The sequence below is a fragment of the Orcinus orca genome, chromosome 2, assembly GCF_937001465.1.
Source record: "Orcinus orca chromosome 2, mOrcOrc1.1, whole genome shotgun sequence".
Classification (NCBI taxonomy): domain Eukaryota; kingdom Metazoa; phylum Chordata; class Mammalia; order Artiodactyla; family Delphinidae; genus Orcinus; species Orcinus orca.
Genome location: NC_064560.1, coordinates 178,604,726 through 178,627,299, shown reverse-complemented (window position 1 = coordinate 178,627,299; position 22,574 = coordinate 178,604,726). Strand labels below are relative to the sequence as shown.

General features: G+C 38.2%; 1 protein-coding gene across 12 annotated transcripts in view; it reads right to left on the bottom strand.

Moving 5' to 3' along the window:
• NRXN3 (neurexin 3) overlaps positions 1-22,574 on the bottom strand; it is a 1,701,263-nt gene that overhangs the window by 40,567 nt on the left and 1,638,122 nt on the right. For all 12 annotated transcript variants that reach the window (XR_004479740.2, XM_033415363.2, XM_033415434.2 and 9 more), the window contains one exon: positions 10,420-10,498. Coding sequence is in view for 11 of the 12 variants with exons in the window: in XM_033415363.2 (XP_033271254.1) it covers positions 10,420-10,498 (79 nt within the window). In the remaining variant the exon portion in view is untranslated. The remainder of the gene's footprint in view (positions 1-10,419; positions 10,499-22,574) is intronic.

Here is a 22,574-nt window from a genome sequence, read left to right as displayed (position 1 = left end):
CACTGTGAAGTTGGTTAATTAACGTGCATCTAGTAAATGAACTAAATAAAGTCCATTATGTTTTAAAAGTTACAAAAACATAACAACTGAGTAATGGAATCATGTTGAATATTATAATTATGTGCTAAGAAATGCAGCTATTATAGTCTTTCCAAAGCTCGAGAAACAAAATTTGGAAACCTAAGAAATATCCTGTTCATCTTCATGTTACTAAGGGAGGAATTTTTGGCGACTCTATTTTGGGGAAACAAAATTAGTGAAAGTTCCACAAATGAGCATGTCATAGTTCTAAAATGCAGTGCTCTGATAAGTGTTTAAGCCCAATCCTCTGTGCACACTGCAGTAGAAATAAGAGTTACCTATTTTCAAACAGATTTGGGTTTGAACCTTACCTCTGCCACTATGTGCAGGCATGTGACCTTGGAAAAGCAAACTTTCTGAGTCCTGATTTTCTCAATTGTAAGATGGCCACAATAGTTTCTACATCATAATAAGTGAAAATGAGTTTTAAATAAAATACCATGTTTGAATGCACCCGGCACAGTGTAGCACCTTGGCCAGTGACATGCCAGAGCCAGCTCATGATAGCTGACTGCTACATTTTCAGGAATTTTCCAAGTTGGTTGTTAAACAGAGCCATTATCAAAGATAGATATATATATATATATATATATATACACACACATATATATATACACACATATATATATACACACACATATATATATACACACACACATATGAATACAATCTATTAAAAACAAAGGTAATAAAAGCTTAAAACTCAAGTCCATTGATATCCATGGTATCTGTATGGTGAAAAAAGTGTATAATCGTGTGCTCATGAGCATTACTTCCCAATTCGGAGTTTAATATTGTCATATCTGTGGCTTCAAATCAGCCACAGAGGGAATATTTTATACTATAGAAACTGTCACACACTACCGATTAAGGCTGTGTGTGTCTATGTGTGTGCTCGTTCTTATCATTTATCAGCAAGCTACTATACCTGACTCATCAGGAATACCCCCTCCCTCCTCCAGCTTTCCCTCCCTCCTCCCTTATCTGCCCTCTCTCTCTTCCTCCTTCACTCTCTCCCTTCCTTCCTTCATTATAAAGTTCTTAGTCCATAGACCCCACAAATTTCCTCTTCCTGTGCTCTTCCCCTGTACCCTTAAGAAGAGCAAAGAGCTACAATGACATGACTGAAACATCTCATCGTAAAACCATCTGCCTTGAAACGCTTTCTCTTCCCCAGGTTAAACATTTGCACTTTTTAATCTTAAGATCCTATTTCAAAAATCAATCTATCAATTCATTTCAGACCTATTTTATACTCTCTTGTTCAACCTTTATGGATAAGGAGGTTGAATTTGTTACAGAAATTCATTTTCATACTATAAGTATCAAACAAACCAAATCACTCCAAGTTATGCGGCAAATTTCCTGGGTAATCACAGTATAATCCAGCATCTGAATAATTAACTGGGCACTGTCTTCCACCTTTCTCTCAAGAAATTCAGACTCAATTCTCAGAACTAAAGTTATTGTGTATGTCTTATTCTTTGAAAAGAGAGAAAAAAAAAGAATTTAGGTCTAAGTCAAAGTGTTGGCTCTCTAATGCTTCCATGAATTAAAAAATAAAATATGTATCATTTGACTCAGAAAGATCAAAAGATAATCTTACCTTGAAATATGCATGAAGTAGAACCAGTGAGTTAAAAAGCTTTTTTTTTTTTCCTTTCCCTTGCCAAACCCATTTATATTTTAGGTTAAAATACATAAACAAATAAATTTTATAATAAAACACATTCGTATTTCCACAAATTCCTCTCCAATTCAGGAACAGACACTGCTCTATACAGCAGAAACGATGACACTCCTCACTAATGTCTTCTGAAAAAATTTTCTGTTGATCTGTTCCTGAAGAAAACGTCTAACTAGAAGATTGATAATCTATGGGAAAACTCCTTGGAAATTAGCTCTTACATGAAATCCCTTTAGCAGTAAGCCCATTTAATCAAGCCAAAGAAATCAACAAGGGTTTCTTATTGTTGCTGATGGGGAGCCTGTTTAGCTATTATCATTAGTAATTTTCCACAGTAAGTTTTGCCTCCTTAGCCAGGTAAGAAGTGCAACTTATGACCTCCAGATGCAAACCAGTTATCAACCTTACAATTCGACTGAAAATTTGTTTTGCTTCTTTGTGAAGTTCCCTAAAGGTAAGGTTCAAAAGAGAAACGATAGGGGAGTGAGAAATAAAGGGAGAGGATTTCAAACCACGTATTACAAACAGAGAACAGAATCACAGAACGACACCAAGACAGTGGACTCCAAGACAAGATGGCAAGACAGATGTGCCAGATGAAACCCATGCTTGACTGCTGTACCAAGGAAAGCAAGCACAAGGACAAAACCACACAGAGATGCTGTGAGGGCAGCTCTTGGGGCTGCCGTGATCCCGTGGAAATAATAATAAAGATGAGAACCCATGAAATTATAACTACAAAAGAAAGTTATCCCCACAACTCATACACGGGACTGGCTGGGTTAGCCCGGATGTATCACTTGGATGAAACACGAGATGGCGTTATTATAGCCCATGCACTGGTGATGGAGGCCATGGTTAGTTGATTAGCTAGAAAACTCTCACTGCATGCCACACAATGATCCTGAGCTCGTCCAGAAATAAAAGATACAACAAATAGTCTATATCTGCAATAAAATTCTTTTTATGCCATCTGAAATTTGTGGAGAGGGATGTGTTTCTCTGTTCTTTCTGCATGTTTTTCTTTTATTACTATTATTTTTTTTCTGGCTCATTCGTCCTTTTTTTCAATGAAATGCATTGTCATAAAGGGGAGAGTAAAGACAAGTGGCCTGTGCAGATACAAGGAAAAATAAAAAGGGGAAAGGAGAAAATTTAAATAAAAAATATATAGGAGAAAGAAGAGGAAAACAAAGTACTTCATTCGTTTGTACACAACTTTCTTGGATTTTGTTGGTGTTTGTTTTGTTTTGAGCATAAATACTGGAGGGATATGCTGAAGGGGGAGAAATTTGAGATTAGGATGGCAAGAAAAGATTTTGTTGCCTTGGTTGATTTGTATATCTATATATCTCTCAGTATTTAAAAAATAATGACTCAAAAAAGTATAGCAATGAGTTAAAAATAGCCATAATGACCAAAACACTAAATACGAATCAAAACAAAATAAACTGAACCACCAAAAATTCATGCGGCACAAGATGAGGTAAAACAACAGAAAACGTTTTTCAAATATATACAAAGTATATATCTATTTATATATATACACAGGAATGTGTGTATATGGATAGATATATCTGTATAATTTTTTCTCTCTACCCCTCCCAAGGATAATTGAGTTATGGAATCATCATTATAATTATGATAAAGAAAAAAACAAAACCTAAAGAAAAGTTAACATGCTTTTCCACCAAGTTAAAACAGTATCATGCATGTCTATGTTGGCTGATGTAAGAATGATGGTATGAATTTCTGTGTAAACACATGGCTGATGGCAGGGGCTGTTGTTAATCTCTGTTTACATTATTCTAATATCATTTATACTGTGTCTATATATATATGGAACAATAGGCTCTATATATTTAGTATACACACATACATAAATATATATATGTACACACAGTATATATATTGGGGCTCATGGGAGAAAAAATACAGAACAAAAAGAATAAAAGAAAACACATAAAAGCCTCTCTTTTAAAACCCAATCCCTCTTTATTTGTTAATTTTTCTCGGGTGCGGGGACTTGCTTAATGATTTCATTAAGCTCACTCCTTAACAACTACTTGCACTGGCATTTGAAATCAGGAAGTTCTCATAGCGTTTGAAATCAGGAAGTCTGGCTGGAAATTCTCCCTTCAACACGCCCATCCTTATTAACCTATTACCTAAGAAGCCCTGGCCCTAGGCCATACTGTATATGTGCAGTACTAATTTTTCAACCACAACGAATCAGAAATTCTGTGCCCCCAAACTAAGATATAGAAGAATGCTCCCTGGGGTTAATTGATTCTGCCACTGGGCGGCATCGTCTGTGGTTTCTCATGCCTGTCCTTGTATGGGGTATGCTAATTGCTGAATTAGAGACCTCTCCTTCCAGTTGAGTTCTGATAATATTCTAGGCATTTCCATTCATTGTCTACATTGTTTCTTCCCTTCTTATCCCTCCTTTCCTTTTATTCCCCTTATTTTTGTATCTGTCTTCCCTAATAGACTATGAACTCCTAGAAGGAGTCTCATCTTGTTTTTAATTTCCTAGAACCTACTCCAGTGTTTATAGATAGTAGTCACTAAAAACCGTTGCATAAATAAGTGATTTATTAAACTTTTAACTGGAAGTGTATATAGTTACACACTGATCTTATTGATTCCCTCTCCTTCGCAACATCACCAAAAAATCTTGGGTAATGGAGATGAATAGAATTTTTTTCATTTTTACCACTTTTGTTATTAGAGTCGTTGTTCTGGTTATAAAATCTATGATAATGATCAACCCACATTTTATGCACACCATGTCTGCACTATCAATGGCCTAATAGCCAATTAGCTGATTTTCCTATACTTATATTTCTATCCTTATTCTAATTTTTCAAAGCATTTTATCATTAGGGATTTAAAGGCCACATATTTGCTCCAGTCACTTAAAAATTAGCTTGGGCTGGGGTGGAGGTGGGTTATAAAAAAGTGAAGTAACTTATCACTGAGTGGGTTAATGAATGAAGAGAGAAAATATACCATTAAATTAGGAACATTATAACCCATGAATGTACTCTATTAATTTATAAATCAATGAAGGAAATTCAAAACTTGGTAGGATTTAGCCTAGACCTAAACATGTGAATAACTGTTTGCTTTGTGTACACTGAACGTGTATTAGAGCTCAAATGTAAAAATTACTCATGTCCACAGCCAATAATGATTAATTAAATTAATGAAATTTACATCTACTTACATCCTTCTTTCCGAAGCTAAAACATTTCTCAGATTACTTCTATTATACCTTTATTCAAAGTGTTTTTAGGTGGACCCTAAAATTCAAGGTGAATTCTGGACACTGTGACTCAGACATTCCTATGGCACTTCATTTAGGCATTTACTATTAAACTATACACTGAATAGTTACTTGACTGATGATTATTTAAACATGATTCTATTTACCAATCGTGAGTTTCCATATGGAAAAATCTTTCTAAAATTAAATCAAAATCTATTTCTTTGTAATGAAAATATACAAGCTGCTAACTTCAAGTTTGCTGGAGACACAAATGACAAAATGCATTTCTATAAACTCTTAAGGTTACCAACATCATATTTAAGGTCGATAACCAGCACACTTATTATTTTTTATCTATGGATTCTGAAAAATAAAGCTCTCTTTCTTCTTATCCTTTATTAGAAAATTATTATTGTCTTAACACTTCAGCTGCGTCCTCCGCAATGTTCCAGCAAATAAAAACTCTAAGGATTTGCTGGGCTTTTAACAATTCAGTGCCAGATTTTCATATTATAAATACTTTACTGAGGCATCTCAAACTGATAAAGACTAAGAACCCCGTTCTACCTGGAGAACATAAACAGGGATCAGCTCTTGGTGTTTTGCCAAATTTAAATTTCACCGTAATGGGTCGGGTATTATGTTAGTGCGAGGAACAAAGTAGCAATAACACCAAATGCAAATGTGAGGACTGTAGATTTGAGAAGTAAAAATACATCTGAGAATCGCTCTGGGAATAGTAATTATTTTGTGATCTCAGATTACTGCCATTAGTTTAAACATCTCCCTCAGTCCAACCATTATAAATTGTTTAGCACAGTCCTATTGATAGATGGATGTGTTTCATCTTTACTTCCTTTTACTGTCTGCCCTCTGGTGCAAGTGCTGTCCCTTGAGATTTGATCAAGGACACTTAACAAAAGTGGAGGCAAAAAACCCCTGGCTAATGGACACCCAGAAAAATGTATCCCTAGATAATGGCTGGATGAATCAATATAGTTGTTAATTACTGCCATGCCCATTTCTCAGGTGCAAAAGGCATTTTTTTTCACTTTTCTCCTCTGCTCTGTGAACTCTGCCCCCACGATTTTTAGAATCTTAAGACCACAGACCACATAAAATTCAGACAATTGATAATTTTTAAATATACAGAAGCGAATCTGACAATACATTAGTTTTGATGTTATTTTTTTTTTCCGAAAGATGGAGACACTGGGCATAGGAGTTGGGGGGAGGGAGAGAGAAGGAATGAAAAGTGAATTTAAACCCTTTATCTGTGTTTCAGAATCCATTCCCACATTTTAGATCATGAAGGTAAACTTACTAAAGACCTTAATTTTTATTTGGCTTCCACAATCTCATGAGAGAATCTCATTTCCTAGTGGTTATTTGAATCCTCTCCAGCTTGTCTATTTGTTGTTGTTGATTACAAAGAGGTAAGAAGGACAATGAAATATGCATTTACTGCACAATTTAACATCAATAGAAGTGTAGTTGGGAAGAAAAGGGTTTATATGCCAAGACATAAGTCTAAAATGCCAAATAGACACCTCCTTCTTTGGTAGGGGACACAATCAATGTTTACAAATTAGGAAAGTTAAAATCCTGACCCTCAACTTTATGTACGTGAACAGTTATTCAAATATTCTTCTGAATATATTTATTTGATACAGATGGATTCATTATGACTTTATAGTTCACAATTTCAATTCTGAGTTCTCAAAGCAAATGTCCAGAAAATGCAACTCACTACAAAATGATCTAGTTCCCAGCAAAAGAAGGGACAGGGTAAGGTAGAGAATTATTTTTGCTAAAGAAACATGGATTTTGTTAGGGCGATACTTACTTGTATGAAATCATATATTTTAAAATAATTCACCAGGTTTTATTTAGCTGTTTAAAGGGAGATGAACTGAGAGGTATGAAAAATCTCCAATTTTAATTTAAGATTATGAGGTATTTTGAGAGTCATACAATTCAGTCAACAAATACTAATTGAGCTTTCACTCTGTGCCTTACTCTCATGATTTAGGATTTTTAAAAAAATCTCATTTACATATGTTCCAGCAAAAATATACAGAGAAAACTTGAAATCCATTGGATGTAAAAAGTTTCTAAACTATCATGAACCACACTCTAAAAAAATTTAGGTTGTCCTTAAAGAACTAAGCTACACGACTAAGCTACACCAAACCAGGGTGATCCCTAAATGCCAAAGTGGGTTGTGAGTATAAAAGTCATTTGCTTACATCTGACTCAAAACCAGCAGCTTTGAAACCCAAAGAAATATCATTTCATTTAAAATTTGATGCCCACATGAACACAAAAGTTGTTGAATATAACATATACTAAAGTTATGAAAAGTTTATACAAATTTATGAAAAGCAAGAGCTTCTAGTGGACCTAAATTAATCAGGAAAGAACCTGTAGAAGTTAAATACCTTACTACTGAGACAGCCTAGAAAATCATAAATTTGGTAACAGTAAGAGAAGATAAGGTAATTGCAAGTAAGACAGAACAAGATTAGCCGAATTTAGTGTATTTCCAGCAAACGTCAGGCCCGGAAAAGAGTAAAATTTTAGAAACTGAGGTAGTGAATTAGAATGTTTAAACTTAGAATTTTAATCTCAATATTCACATAGAATCTCAGGATTAACAGTTTATGTCAAAGTTATGTAAATGTCACCATTGTCCACTGCTGCATGGGCAACGGAAGACCTCTTTTTAGGCAGTGTGAAACTTAACCCCAGAAACAACTGAGTTGATGGTTCTGATTTTTAATCTGTAATATTTCTGGAAAATCTTAAGGCTATAGAGATATTTCTCATACAAGGCAAAAAAGGACTTGACAGCTCTAAGCATGTAATCTTCATCAGTACTAATCAGGTTCCCTGGGCAAAACCTCTGCATCAATAGGTATATCTATCTCCTTCCTACATTAAATATGCCTCCGACATATTTCCCTGTGCATCTGAATCACTTATCAGGAATACTTTATGGAGTAAATTTAGAAAGAAGAAATGCTCATTCTTCAAATGTGGTGAGTTAAATAATCCCAGGCAGAGGGGATCAATATCAGCCTCTTGGAGCTACGTGTTGGCTCCTTCGGAGTGGGCATCCTGTCACTTGCTTTATTTATATATTCCCTCCCATGCTCCCTTGCAGAACACAACAGATTGTTTTAAAAACTGTTGTTATTCCCCCACCCGCCCCATGTAATTATATCACTCAAGAAATGCTGGCATTGAATTTCTGTCCTCTGCTTTTGAATCAGATGAAGCACCTGTGCAGTCACTGAAAAGCAAATGGACTCGGTCTGGGGCTTTTCAAGTTTGGGCCTGTTTATGTTCAATACCAAATGGTAACATACCCACAACCTGGGGAGCCATAGACCTTGTGAATCAGAGATCTAGAAAAGCCCTCTGTCTTCTTATGGAGGTTGCTATGGAGATGACGGTGTGTAGGAGGGGGAGGTAGTAGGGGAAGACAGTGGTGATAATTGCGAATGATCAAGCCTAGATTTTTATAAGACTTAATATCCAGAGATTTGATAAACATTGTTACATATATACAGATATCACTGCTATGAAAGCAAGAAAACCAGAGAAAGGATACACAGAGAATCCAAATTGAAATCTAGGTATCTTAAATTATTGACCACAAAATCAGTGAATTTAACCTGCATCTTGGAGATCATGCCCTATTCGTATCTGAATCCTTAATATGTAGCACATACCTAACATACACAACTGACCCTCAAAAAATATTTGTTGAACTGAATTCTGTTGGAGAGGTAAGTTAGATAATAAGGTTCCATATTCTATTTTCCAACAGCTCATTTGTGCAAACTATTAGAAAAGGAAGGATTCAAATCTAGAGATACACTGTATCCTGCCTGAGGGCTCAGAAATATTTATTAAATGAATGAATAAATCAATTATTTAATTAACGAAAATTTGTTGCCCACGTTCTGGTATAGATTAGACATATCTTCCCTTTAGAGTTAAAACCTCACTTAGAACACTGAGATTATGACCCAATCTGAAAACAATCTGACCAGCCACGTCAAAGTTACTTTCCTCCCACACAGCTGAATGGAAAGGCCCTGCAAATTATTGACATGTCCCTATGTAATGCTAAGAACAGGAACCCACAGAACTTCCTGGATCCAAAGCCATTTGCAAGATACCAAGCAGTCAGGCTTCCACAAAATCGGAAAATTGTAAATAATTTTAGGGTAACAAATGGAAGATTTTCACTTTTGTTATACTCATTTTTTTAATGAATCTTAAATTTCTCTAGAATTAGCAAAGGAAATGTTTAATGGCTCTCCTTTATTTTTAAAGAAAAGGAAAAAAAATTAAAGCAACCCAAAGAATCAACTAGAAAATTCTATTTATTTCTCTTAGCCTTTACAGAAATAAGATCCTAACCCAACTCCAGCTTTTAACTCTATTAAACATACACAGAAATTCGATGATATCTGTTCTCTATTTTATATATATATATACATATATATAAATATTTAACTTATAGCAAGTCTCAAAACAGACGACTTGGGAAAGTTGATAGGAAATAATCAGGGACTGCAGTTGCCTGCTGGACATTATATCATATATAGCTCACTATAAAGAAAGACCATAAAACATCAAAATGTATCTGGGTGCAAATGGGGAACACACTGAAGCTTCTAATTGCCAAAGTACTCTCAACTTCAGCACAGTAGATACATTTCGAAGCATCTCAGCCGTTGACATGGCATGGTTCTGTCCTAATTTTGTGTTTACTATGTTATATTGCTGCACAAATTCTCTAAACACACAATGAACAAAATTAGTATAAATATAATACCATGCTAACTGCTGTTGAAATCCCATGGAAAAAAATTATTTTTGGTTGTTTGATTTTGGTTTTTGTTTCGTTTGCCACTTAGAGTCAGAACAGTTCATGAGGTTTACGTGATCTTTATGGCCCCACTTTGGGTTTATGTTTTTTTGACATCAATCCAATATAGAAGTCTTCATGTCCCACCCCCTGTCAATTTCGTAGCTGCCACTGGCTGCTATCCACTTGCTGCTTTGGTGGTTAATCTGGGTGTCTGATTGCTCCAAGTTATGTCTTATGGACTTTTCTTTAGCTAGTCAAGGAAGTGACTTTAAATTTCCCTGGGATCTTATGGCTCCTTCCATGGGATTTGATGCTTTCGATTGATATTTATATATGTATTTATATACATATATAGATACAGGAAATACACACATTAACACACTATAATATATATATATATAAAACACATGTATATTCACATATACGTATGTATTGTTTTTTGCAAATGAAAAAATAAAGCAAGCAAAACAAGAGACTGACCTAACCTACCTGTACTCGGCTCACATTCAACGAAGTCTTCGTCATCGCTTGAACATTCAGCAGATGAAACAAGGTCATCTGACGTTGGCTGCACATGTCAAAGAAAACATAATGAGGTAGGGGGAAGAGAGAGGAGAGAGAGAGATAAGGAAACCAATGAGCAAAAGCATCAAAGATTTATCACTGTGTCCTGCCTCCATCAACATTGCTGTCTGTCTCTCTCCTCTAAAGAGGGTATGCTGTAGGGTAGAGAATGTTAACTGCTGTGTAGCTTTGAATGGCTCTGGGTCCAGACAACCTGTGTGGGTCTATGTAAAGCTGAGTGTCCCAAGGTGGCCTGAGGAGGCTGAAGGCTATCCTATCCCTGTAGATCACATTGTGCAGCCTGACTCTATCCTGACTTTAATTTCAATTTTGAGAATCAGAAGGGCAGGAGAAGGGCTATTGCAAATGGTGGCAATACAAGGGAGCAAGCCAGCACAGAAGAACTACACTGCAGCTTGGAGAGGGTTTCAACACATATGGTGTGCAGTCTCAAGTGTATGATTTGGTGGTCGTGAATCTATAGGCTGGCATAATTAATGAACACTGTGGAATGCAGTCTGTTCGGGAATAGCATAATGGCTTCTCTCACTATCAGCGATTCTTCACGTAATTGCTGCAGTTAGTTGAATTAGTAACGTTGACCAGCAGACAGACACTACACGACAGCCTCTGGACACAGGTAAGGCTGTTTCTGAAGACAGCAGAAAACATTTTGATTGCAGCAAAAGTAATTCAATTTGAGACAATTATTTTTTCTATTGAATCCTGCAGAAATTCCCCAATGCCAGGGAATCTGCTGCTGCAAGAAATATAGGGGACTTTGGGTGTGGGCAGTAAGAAGGCCCCTTGCTACACAGTAGACGAGAAAAGTACTTTCTGTACCTGGTACATTCTACACGCACAATAAATACTCTTTCAATCATTCCCTCAATTATTAAGCTACAGATCTTGTCTAAAAACCAAACTTTTGTCCTACTCTGTGCATAAGAGTACTCAATATATAGCAGTTGTTCAACAAATGCTCATTGATTTCTCCTTCCTGATGTTAATAATATTAACTGACTTGCCGGTCTTATTATTCCCAAAGCATTGAAGACTGAATCCATATTCAAGAGAAAAAGCAATTACAAGTCAGATGCTGTGCTAGACATGTATATATGCTTATTATTTGTAGTTATTACTAATTAATTAGACACAATTCTCACAATGATCCTTTGGGACAGCGATAATTATTACACTTTTAAAGGGAACTGAAGTTCAGAGAGGTTAAGCAAGTTGCTAAAGGACCCACAGCTAGTAAAAAACATAGTGAAGATTTGAATAGATACATCTTAGTCAAAGTGTGCATCTGTAGCTCCCATAGGCTTCTTTATACCCCTCCTTACACGATGTTATGGACTGAACTGTGCCCCCTCCCAAATTCATATGTTGAAGTTCTAACCCCCTAGTACCTCAGAATGTGACTGGTATGTGGAGATGGGGTCTTTGAAGAGGTAATGAAGTTAAAATGAGGTCATTTGGGTAAGTAAATCCAACATGGCTGTTGTCCTTACAAAAAGATGAGATTATCACACACACACACACACACATACACACACATAGGGAAGGCCATGTGAAGGCACAGGGAGAAGACAGCCATCTACAAGCCAGGGGGAGAGGCCTCGGAAGAAACCAACACCCCTGACATCTTGACCTCGGAATTTTAGCTTCTAGAACTGTGAGAAAATAAATTTCTGTTGTTTAAGCCACCCTGTCTACGGTACTTTGTTATGGCAGCCCTAGCAAATGAATACACATGACAACCCATATGCTTAGTGTTTCCAGACAACATCCTTCTTGAAACAGACATAGTGGGCACAGAATTGCTGGACACAGCAAAGAACAGTAGAAAAACCACATTAGGTAATGGATTTTGCTTAATTAACAGTGGCAGAGAGGTGCCTTAAACCACATAATTGATCTTTATTCAATACCTGTCAGGGAGATACTTCTACCTCTGCTTCTCCTTAAAGTCAATAGAAAAAGATTTTTCAAACATACTATTTTTATTGTCAACTAGACACTACTGAAATGTGCATTTCATTTCCACAACTGATGCTGGCAGCTGTATCCTGGAGCACCATTATTCATGTTAGAGAGATCATGAGCTCACTCTCTTGGAGTTTCCTGCTATGATGGGGCCCAATACGGGTCCACTTCCGCTCATTAAGGGAAGGGAGGTGATAAGAGAACAAATATTAACTGTGTAAATGCAGAAGCAATTAGAAGAGGCAAACACCATTTTGGGAAGGGCCACGATTATTGTTTGATTGTTCTAAAGCATGCATTTTCTATGGGGATGATATCCACCCATGCCCCTCCCCAGCCAGCAATAATTGTTTTGGGCAAAAGGGGGAGGATCTTAGATATGAAAATGGCTTTTGATCAGCCAAGAGCCACAGTACTAGAATGAATATACAGTATATCTGGTATTAAAATTTTATGGAGAAGGACAATTAGGAAAAGGTCTAAAAGTCTTCTTAGAGGCTGGTAATGAAAAAGAGGTTGAGAATACGTTTCTAAAATGTAATCAATCGAAAATTAATTGTCAGTGACTTGATTATAAGGACCTTACAGAATGGCCCATATAGGACTTAACTAGCTTTGATCCCTAGAAAACTGGTGAGTTAATGAAAATCTAGCGAGCTTGTCTCAAGAACTGAAGGCCAGGCAATGAAGTTTAAAAAGGTCACTGAGCAAATGTATAAGAACAATGCATAACTCCAATAGAAACCAAAATAGGCATTAACATATTAGTGGAATCTTTAACTTAATACCAAAAAGTATCTTAATTTTTAAGAGAATTAAGATTTTACTTAATCCTTAGAATTATCTTAATTTTTATTGGCTAAAGAAACAAGGTAAGGTTTTTGTTTGTTTGTTTTTGTTTTCGGTTTTTTGTCTTCTTTAAGATAAGTACTAGGCTCTGTGGTGGAAAGGATATTCCCTATTTTCCCCTCAGCTTCCCCTGCCTCCTCCAATACCTCACAGGTTCTCGCTTCTGTGGTTTGAGTGACACTGTCCCCAGCCCCACTCCCCTCCCCCATAACCACCTCCACTTCTGTCCCCAAAATGAGCCCCTAATCCCCCTGGCAGGCCCCAAACATATGCTCACCCATGTTCTCACTCCTTGTGCCTCACTTCCCAGAGATTTTTTTTTTAAATATGAGTATGGATGAGAACAAGTTTCCTCCCAGGCAACGGAAACACATTTTTGCCAGTAGCTCCTATAAATGGTGACTAGACTCAAAGAGGATGAGATGACAGACAGTCTAGAGAGTGTGATTAAGATTGGGCTCTAGACAGCACAGCTATGAATCCCAGCTCCTAAACGTACAGTCTGTGACCTGGGGAAGCCAGTTACTTCCCCTCTCCGGGCCTCAATTATTTTCATCTGTAAATTGGGATAAACAGAGTGATTTGTTACCGACTGAGCATGTGATTTAAGTGTACTGTTAAAAGTGAAGCTCTGTTCTTGGCATATGGTACATGCTCATTAAATATGAGCTAAAACTAGCTAACTAATTCAATCAATCAATCAATCAATAACAGGAATGTCGAGCCTGGGAGCCACTCCTAATTTAAATAGATGTGCTATCTGCCTATGCACTCTACCTTTAATGATTTATCCCCCATTAGAACTGCTCTTCATTGCTGATAATTCCTTACCTCCATTTAATGGTACAAACACCATTTCTGGTTGGATCTGCCATGAAGAGAGATAAAGAAAAATATACTCATGAAGATGCCAAGAGAGCTTAAAAAGCCATTGGAAGATCTGTTTCCAGTGGCTGTGGATCCAAACATTGTGTGTGGTCTTCTGTGAATTCAGCCCCTTCCTTTCTGTCCCTCAGACTTCACCATCACCATTTACAGATTCAGCCAATGAAACGCCCAAAGCAATTACAAACATCTCAATCCTCTCTTGGCCCAACATGGTAAACAACGTTTATCTGGAGAACCTGGCATCTAACACAGCCACGCCTGCCACAAAACACTGTGTAGTTTCAGAAATGCTTTCTCTGCCAGGAGCAAGAAGCTTTGATTTGCAAAGGGCTCAGGATTCAGATCACTATTTTTAGGGATTTTTAAAAAATGACTTCTGTCCTTGCCACCTAAACACAACAACAAAAATTACAAACCAAGGTTTTTGGATATACACTTAGGATCATATCCTAAAGTAATGATTATTTGATCCAAAATTACTCTCAGAAAACCCGAGGCTTTCTTTTGGTAGCTTTTTAATTTTTCTTGTCTGTGCCCTTCCCCAATTACAAGCAAATGCAGGGTCTGACTCTGACCCTTGGAAGAAAAGGCACACTTCCCTGATTATTGGTTCCCATGACTAGCGGAGTATGCTTCACTACTGCAGTATCTCACAGACTTGGGGTACAATTATCATGAGAAGAATGGATCTATGGACTTTTTTCCTTAAATAAAATGCAGGAGCCCTAGGCTGTGTGTGTGTGTGTGTGCGCGTCTGTGTGTGTGTGGTTGTGAGTGTGTGTATGTATCTTCTTACAATCACAACCATTTTTCATTATTACTCATAATTCCTTAGAAAGAAGAGCAGTTAGTACTTTTGAGAGGAAAAAGGTATTTGAACTCTAGAATTATGCCTACTAATTTACCACTCATTAAACACTTGCTATATTCAGCCTTTGTGCTAAGCAGTGATCACATATTAACTCTTTCAGAACTCATAATAACCAAGGGTACAGACATTTGTAGTGACATCTGCTGTTTTAACTGTTCACCACCCACGCTCCTTCGAGTAGCAGTATTGCCTTAGGAAATTTCTCTGTTCATATAGTTATGTGAGGGACGTTCATCAAGGTGCCTTCCATGTCATCTTAACTTTTTTCCCCTCACAATGATTGTCTAAAGGTCTCACAATTCCTAATGGCTAAGCTTAAAGTGTTTACATACTGTGGTTCCCATATGTCAAATACCAACATTATCTACAAGTCATTCAATGAAGAATAGAAGACCCATAACCACTCCCCAACCAAACAGTTCCTTAGTGGCTAAGTGACTACGTCAACCATCAGTGATATGGAACTATATCATCAAGGTGCTTTGTTCATTCATTCATGCATAATAAATATTTATTGAATGCCTGTGTCCAGCCTTGTAACAGTCAGGAGGGATAAAGTGATAGATAAAAACAGTTCTTTTGCGCGGGGAATTCACAGTCTCTGAAGAGGCTGTCTGGTCCACAGACAAACTTGACACAGTAAACTGAATGCTATGACAAGAGTAAGCATAAGGTGATAAGGGAGCATATAGCAAGGGAGCAGAGAGAGCTCCTAGGCAGAGGGGCATGTGGAAAATGAGCCCTCAGGGACAGGCAGTAGTGAAGCAGGGGAACGCTGAGAGCTTCGAGAAGGAAAAGGGCATCCTAGGTGAAATCGACAGTCTTTGTAAAGGCTCAGAGATATGAAAAAGCACAGCTTATTTGTATACCCACAAGTAGTATGGGATGACTGGAGTGAAGAGATATACTAGAATGACAGTATGACAGCTCCTTGAGTTATCGTGTTGTTCTTGCAAACCTGGATAATGAGCATGAATTTAATATCCTGCCCTATCAGACTCCTCTCCTTCTTCCCCTCCCCACATCTCACCAGTGTCATCCATCACATTTCCTTAGGGAGCTAATAATACACGTGGTTTCAGAACACAGCGCATGGGTCTGACTGCGCCATTCCCTCCACAGTGCAGATGAAAGACCTTTCCTTGCCTTCTCAAGGGGAGGAAAATATTCTTCTGTCCCTATATATTAGCCAAGTCCTATATTAAAAATAATAATTCATACTACCCCATTTTAAAATATGTATCTCATATTTTTAATCCACATGTTGAAATTACTTGGTTCTGTATTAGGACTCATAAAACTAAAGATAGGTATTATAATAACTTTCAATAAAATATCTCTCTGGCAGGAACCCTCTTTATTCCTTTCCTAAAAGATTTTTTATTGCATTTATATTCTTTTTTTACCCCTACCAGTGTTTATTGAAATTAGAATGAACTGGGACAGAAGAAAGCTCAAAACTCTGTCCACCCAAGTAAATTTATAGATATATTTTCCTTCTAATTCCCTCAGTTTTACAAACCTGGCTTCTCATTTTCCTCCCATGAGTTATTGTTTCTATAATCACCTGCTTCTAATTATTTACTCTGAAGGGCTCTACCTCATCTCAGTACAGGGATGGTTCTACACCGTTCTTCATCGTTATCCGTTATTCAGCATTGAGAAAAATATCTGCTTCCGTGGTCAGAACCGCTTAAGAGAGTTTCACTATGTCCCCTTCTTACTGCCCACATGCCGATTTGTGACTTCAAACTTCCAACCTTTAGCCCTTTATCTTATACTGAGAATAGGCTAATCATTTGGGGGGATGATCTTTCTTTTTCCACCCAGCTCCTTGGAAGCACGGTTATTTGACCGAGATTAAGCAGCAGACAAAATAAGTCCTGCCACAGAACAGCTTTATGAAATTATAAATAACACACTCAAGAATGATGATCGCCTTTCTTCCAGTGAAAAAGGAAAGGAGAAAGGCCCATAAGTACTCTGAAGTCCCACAGAAAACAGCCATACATCTCTGCAGCTGCTTCATGCTAAAAAGAATTAAATTCCTTCAAATGCTTGGTGTTTTAGTTTTTTGTCTCTAAACTTCCATTCTGAGATAGAGCTGGAGTTAAGTATCTCATATGAGCGATGGTCTCATTCAGCTTCATTATGAGTATTTATTCTCTATTTTAAAAAAAACAGATGTCTGAGATACTTTTAATTAAAGTACATAGACTCTAGATCAATAAATAATCTTTAATGAGATTTGAAAAGTTTGACATCTCAATTTAAATTTATTTGTTAAGACTTTATCAAACTGTTGCCATTGCATAGTCCAATCTTTGATCCATGCTAATAGATACCTCCTCCTCGCCCCCCACACACAAACTACTGGATGATTTTTAGACTGAACAAAAGGTAGGAAAACCTGGAGCTTCAGCAAGCTTGTTAGAAGGGATCATCTCATCCCTCCCTTCTTCCCCAGCAACCCCACCACTACACCCAGTTCAAGCCCAATCCAGAAACAACCTTAAAGCACGGTAAGATTGTATGAGTACGATTATCTATACCCTCATTTTATTCTGAACATCCTCTTTATAGTCATCTGCAAAAGAACCAACCAACACCATTATGAGAAAATGAAATAAACGATTTAAACTTGTCATACTCAAGTGTAAAAGACAGAGGCATATCATGAGACGGGTTCTGAACAATGGAAACAAAGGGACAAAGTTCCAGCCTGCTTAAGATGATTTCTGAGTTCCCCTTTCGTCCACCTCGATGCGCCTAAGTATCTTTACTGGAACAACACTGTGAATTTTTAAAAAGTCTTCTGGAGTTCATGACATTGTGGTTTTTCAAGACATTACTTTCCTCTCTACTCTCTACCTGGAGACAACCACTTGCCAAATAAGACGTGACAACCCACATATTTTACTTGGCTCCTATTTCCTTGGAATGAGGTTTTAAGAGAATTGCCCTGGGCTACAGACACTGCATTCGGCATGACCAAAATTAGTTAATTGGGACAGAGCTTTATCAGAAAACTGCACATAAAAAATAAGAGCAGGCCTTCCCTGGTGGCGCAGTGGTTGAGAGTCCGCCTGCCGATGCAGGGGACACGGGTTCGTGCCCCGGTCCGGGAAGATCCCACATGCCGCGGAGCGGCTGGGCCCGTGAGCCATGGCCGCTGAGCCTGCGCGTCCAGAGCCTGTGCTCCGCAACGGGAGAGGCCACAGCAGTGAGAGGCCCGCGTATTGCAAAAAAAAAGAAAAAAAAGAAAGAAAAAAAAGAAAGAAAAAAAATTAAGAGCAAACAAAAAACAAATTCCCATTTTTCTGGATATATGATTTTATGGATGCATGTATTTACTTATTCAATCAGTCTTCCCTCAACAAATGTTTACTAACAGCCTATCGTGTGTCAGTCACTCTGCTGAGGGCTAGATAGAGCCAGTCCTCGTCCTGGAGTTTACATGCTACTAGGATTTGAGCCAGGCCGAACTAGAAAGCACTGAGTGATGCTAAACCATCAGCTACAAAAACTTGAAATTAATGTGAGGTTCGTAAGTGGTACCCACTGTAAAAAACTGATTACCCTCTATCATTAAAGACAGTAGATTGTATAGGAATCCAAGCGAATAGTATCACCAGCTTCTCTTTAAACTCTGCCCACTGTCAATAGCCTCCACATTGTTCCTTTTTTCCTACTCCACATATACTGGAGCAGGATAAGGAGTGACATGATTTATAATAACTTTTGCTAATGAATTAACCTTTAAGGAAATCCCTTTGTCGACTCAAGATTTAATTAACAGTAGAAAAACCAAGCTAAGCGTAGCCAAATTTTGTGCCAAGGATTGGAGTCCTTTATTTCTATCTTTGAAGCCCTGTAGGATTATACAAATAAATGTGGTACAGCATCTTTTTTTTTTCTTTTCTTTCCAGTTTTAAGAGTTTTCTTCCATCTGCTCAAAAAAGGAAGGGTGGATCAAGAGAAGGGGGGAGGGAGGAAGGAGAAGAGAGTGGGTAGAAGGGGGATTAATCTGTCTGTTGTTCAAGGCAGCCTGACATAGGGAAGAGGAGTATTGAACCACAGAAGATTAACCAAACTTCAATGTACCTTCCCAAAAGCAGGAGGAATGTAATGCTAGTGGTGTGCCACTGATAAGCAAATCCCTCTAAATCCTTTCAATTTATTTCTTGGCCTGGAGAAATTACATATTATTTAGAAGGCAGGAAAAAAAAATAAATAAATTTAAAAAAACCCCAAAACGCCCACCCAACCACACACCATCTCCAGGAATCTAGGCCAGGAGCCTATTGGTTATATAGACACAAAGGTCTGGCTTTAACGGCTGCTTTTCTTATTGGTGCAGCCCTCTCCGGGACCGCTAATCTGAAAGGCCTGGCTGTGTTCCCTCTGTAAACGCTTCTGGTTTCCACCGCAAACCTTGTTTTGAGTACTGAGGATCTAACCATGACAAGGGAATGCCAGTTTAGCTCAAGCTCCAACGACCTAACCTACTTTTCTTGCTTGCTCACCTTCTCGCCCCCTTGTCTTCCTTTTCTTTTCTTTTTCTTTCTTTCTTTTTTTGAGTTGGGAGTTGCTTTCTAAGTGAGCCCTTTATTCCAATGATAATACTGAAATCAAGCCTCTGTTTTTAGAGGGCGAGTGACCAAGGCCAAATATTAATGTGATCCACAAATAGTGATGTGGGTACCAGTCAGTGGATGCTGAAATTCTGAATAGTCTGCATCCTGGAGCGCATCAGTGTGTTTTGTTGATACGATTCATTTCTCCATGTTCTTTCTTGCTCTATAGTTCAGAAAGAAGGAATGGGTTTTTGGGGAAAAAAAAAAAAACTAGGAAAAATAGAGTCATATTTCTTTGTGAAATGATCTCTTGGTCCTCTTTTTTGACTTTAACCTTATCACTGGACACAGGAGAAACAGCCCTTCCTGGCAGGTTGAGAGCACAGCTTAGAAGACTTAATAAGCTCCAACATTAGAGGAGAAGAAGGAGTCGCAGGATAAAGCCAGTCCTGGATTTTGGTCAGCAATTCTGAAAAAAGATGAACGTAGCCATTCAGTCCAGAGCAAATAGCAGTGGCTCTCAGTCTTTGGCCTCATGATGAACTGAGGCTTGCTAGCTGAGCAAGGAGAAAGGAGTGGGGCAACAGCCAAATGCTGGGAATCAAACAGAACCTCGTCTTTATTTTGTCGAAGGTAGGCCACTTACACCGAAGAGTGTGCAATGCACGTGAATATCCGTCAGGTCCATCGGTGCAGAAAAGAGTTGAGAATGGTTACCTTGCAGAACTAAGCATGATGGAATTTCATGCTTAGTAAACAAGAAACTAAGAAAGAAATTCAAGCTCAAGACGACATAGAGTGAACACGAGAGGGAAGAGCGTATCAGCAGAACCCAGAACTTAGTATGTGGCACAGAAAACTTAACCCAGAACAATCAAATGCAATGGACTGAATGTAAAATACAAGTAAAAAGAGACAAGGTCGTCTATTCCTTATTACTCTGAAAAGAGTATTTCCCACTCAGCCATGTAATGTAATATTGGAAAAGTCAGATATGGGTGTCAGAGCAACAGCAATTGTTAAAGCAAGGTTTGTGCATTTGATTCATCTGCAGTGAGTAAGCCTGAGTCAAACCTGTGAAAGAAAGATGAGGGCCAACTGAAGAGCCTGATATCAAACGCCAAGAGAGGGAAAATGCAAAGGAGTTTGGCTTTGCAATGAAAATTTATCCCTGGTTGCTCATGTCTTGAAAACAATACCAACCTCCCACAGAGAAAGACGGGAGGACAGATTCAAACACAGCTTTTTGATTTGTATTATAAGTCTCAAGGTAGAGAAAGTCTTTAGGTGCCGTTGCATGAGAAATTCAGGAAGCCAGATGGACCCAGCTGCCCTCCAGAAGTCACGTCCTCATTCCTAGGCTGCAACCAGCCTTAAAGGGATAACCCCATGCTCTATATAAACTCAAAACGATTTACAAAACCAAACACAAGACGACCTCTATGTGGGAAGCGAAAAGACTACTCATCTCTCATTTCCGATGGACAGCAAAGCTAACAACTTTGTCGGGTTTTAGTTTATAAGCAACAGCATCCATTTACTGGTAAAGTGGGTGCTGGAAATATAGCAGGTGTCATCCCAGGCCTGAGACCTATGTCATCACACAGTGTTCTGTGCTCACAAGGACCCTGTGCTTGGTTTAACGCTCTGCTCCCACCATCTTGAAATTCCGAATCACTTTATTCTTGAATTTGTGTTTTGTAAGTAAAGGAAATGAGACAAGGGGGTACGTGCATAAGCAAAGGAGATGCATGCAATGTGTGTGTCCACCCCTGTTCCTGGCCACCCCATCTACATATAGAGTTTCTGATGCCCCACGAGCCCAAGATTCTGTGGACCCATCATGTATGGGGGTAAAATGAATCAAACATATTTATTTGAATTCATCCCCTAATACTTCTTCCTTCTTTCTTATTTTACACTGGTTCCTGTGGATTTCGAAGCTGCGTCTGAGAGGGCAAATGCAAAGGAGTTTGCAAAATGTTTTTGAACAGTCCAGAGGGGTCCGATGTGGTTTTCAGAAACTCAGATTATGACAAATAGTTTATGCTCCTACAACTGGGTCCCTTGTGCCTTCACTCCTGGCCTCCTGACTGTGGGGTATAACTAGACTGATTTTCTCCAGAGTCCTTTTCGAGAAAGAGCTCTTTCCTAGGTGGCTCTTCTATTGCCCCTGCCTCCAGCCCCCCCCTCTCCTCCAGAGCTGCCTAGACCAGTGTTTAATAACATTCTGGGGAAGATCCCATAATAAGGTCCTGGGCCTTGGTTATTCCCACGTTTTCACCTTCCCAATTCTGAGAAGAGTTTCAACACAACCACTTTAAAAAAAGAATCATGACAGCATAATTTTCTGACAAATTTTACCATGTCTTTAAACATACACAGAGGTAGTGGTGGATAGCAAAACCAGAGCTGAGAACGGGTCAGACAGAACCACGGAGCTTTGCCAGCACTGACTGTGAGACACGCTCCCCTCTGAGATCCTGGAGAGCCGGCTGATCTTGGGAAAAGTGGGCTGCCCTTCCAAACTGGCCCTCTAGGAAGAGAAAGTGGATAAGTACCCACTCTGCTGAGTCAGTGACATCTTTAAAAACTGTGTCAGAAGAATATTTTTAATTTACACTCTGCCTCTTTGAAAGAAATCGCTATGTCATTTGATGGGACTCTTTTTTAATTGGAGCATCTTTATTTAGCTTTTCTGTAGGTTTTTTGTTTCCCCATGTCTTCTAGGGAGCAAAGGAAAAAAGTGTTTTGTTTGTATTTGTATTGATTCAATCACTTTGAGCAAAAAATAAACAACTAAATACAGCCGAGTAGTTTAATGACAATCTTTTAGGGATCAGGACCTCTGAGCAACACAGCGTCTCATTCTAGGTGATTGGAAATAAACAGAAATCAATAAAACA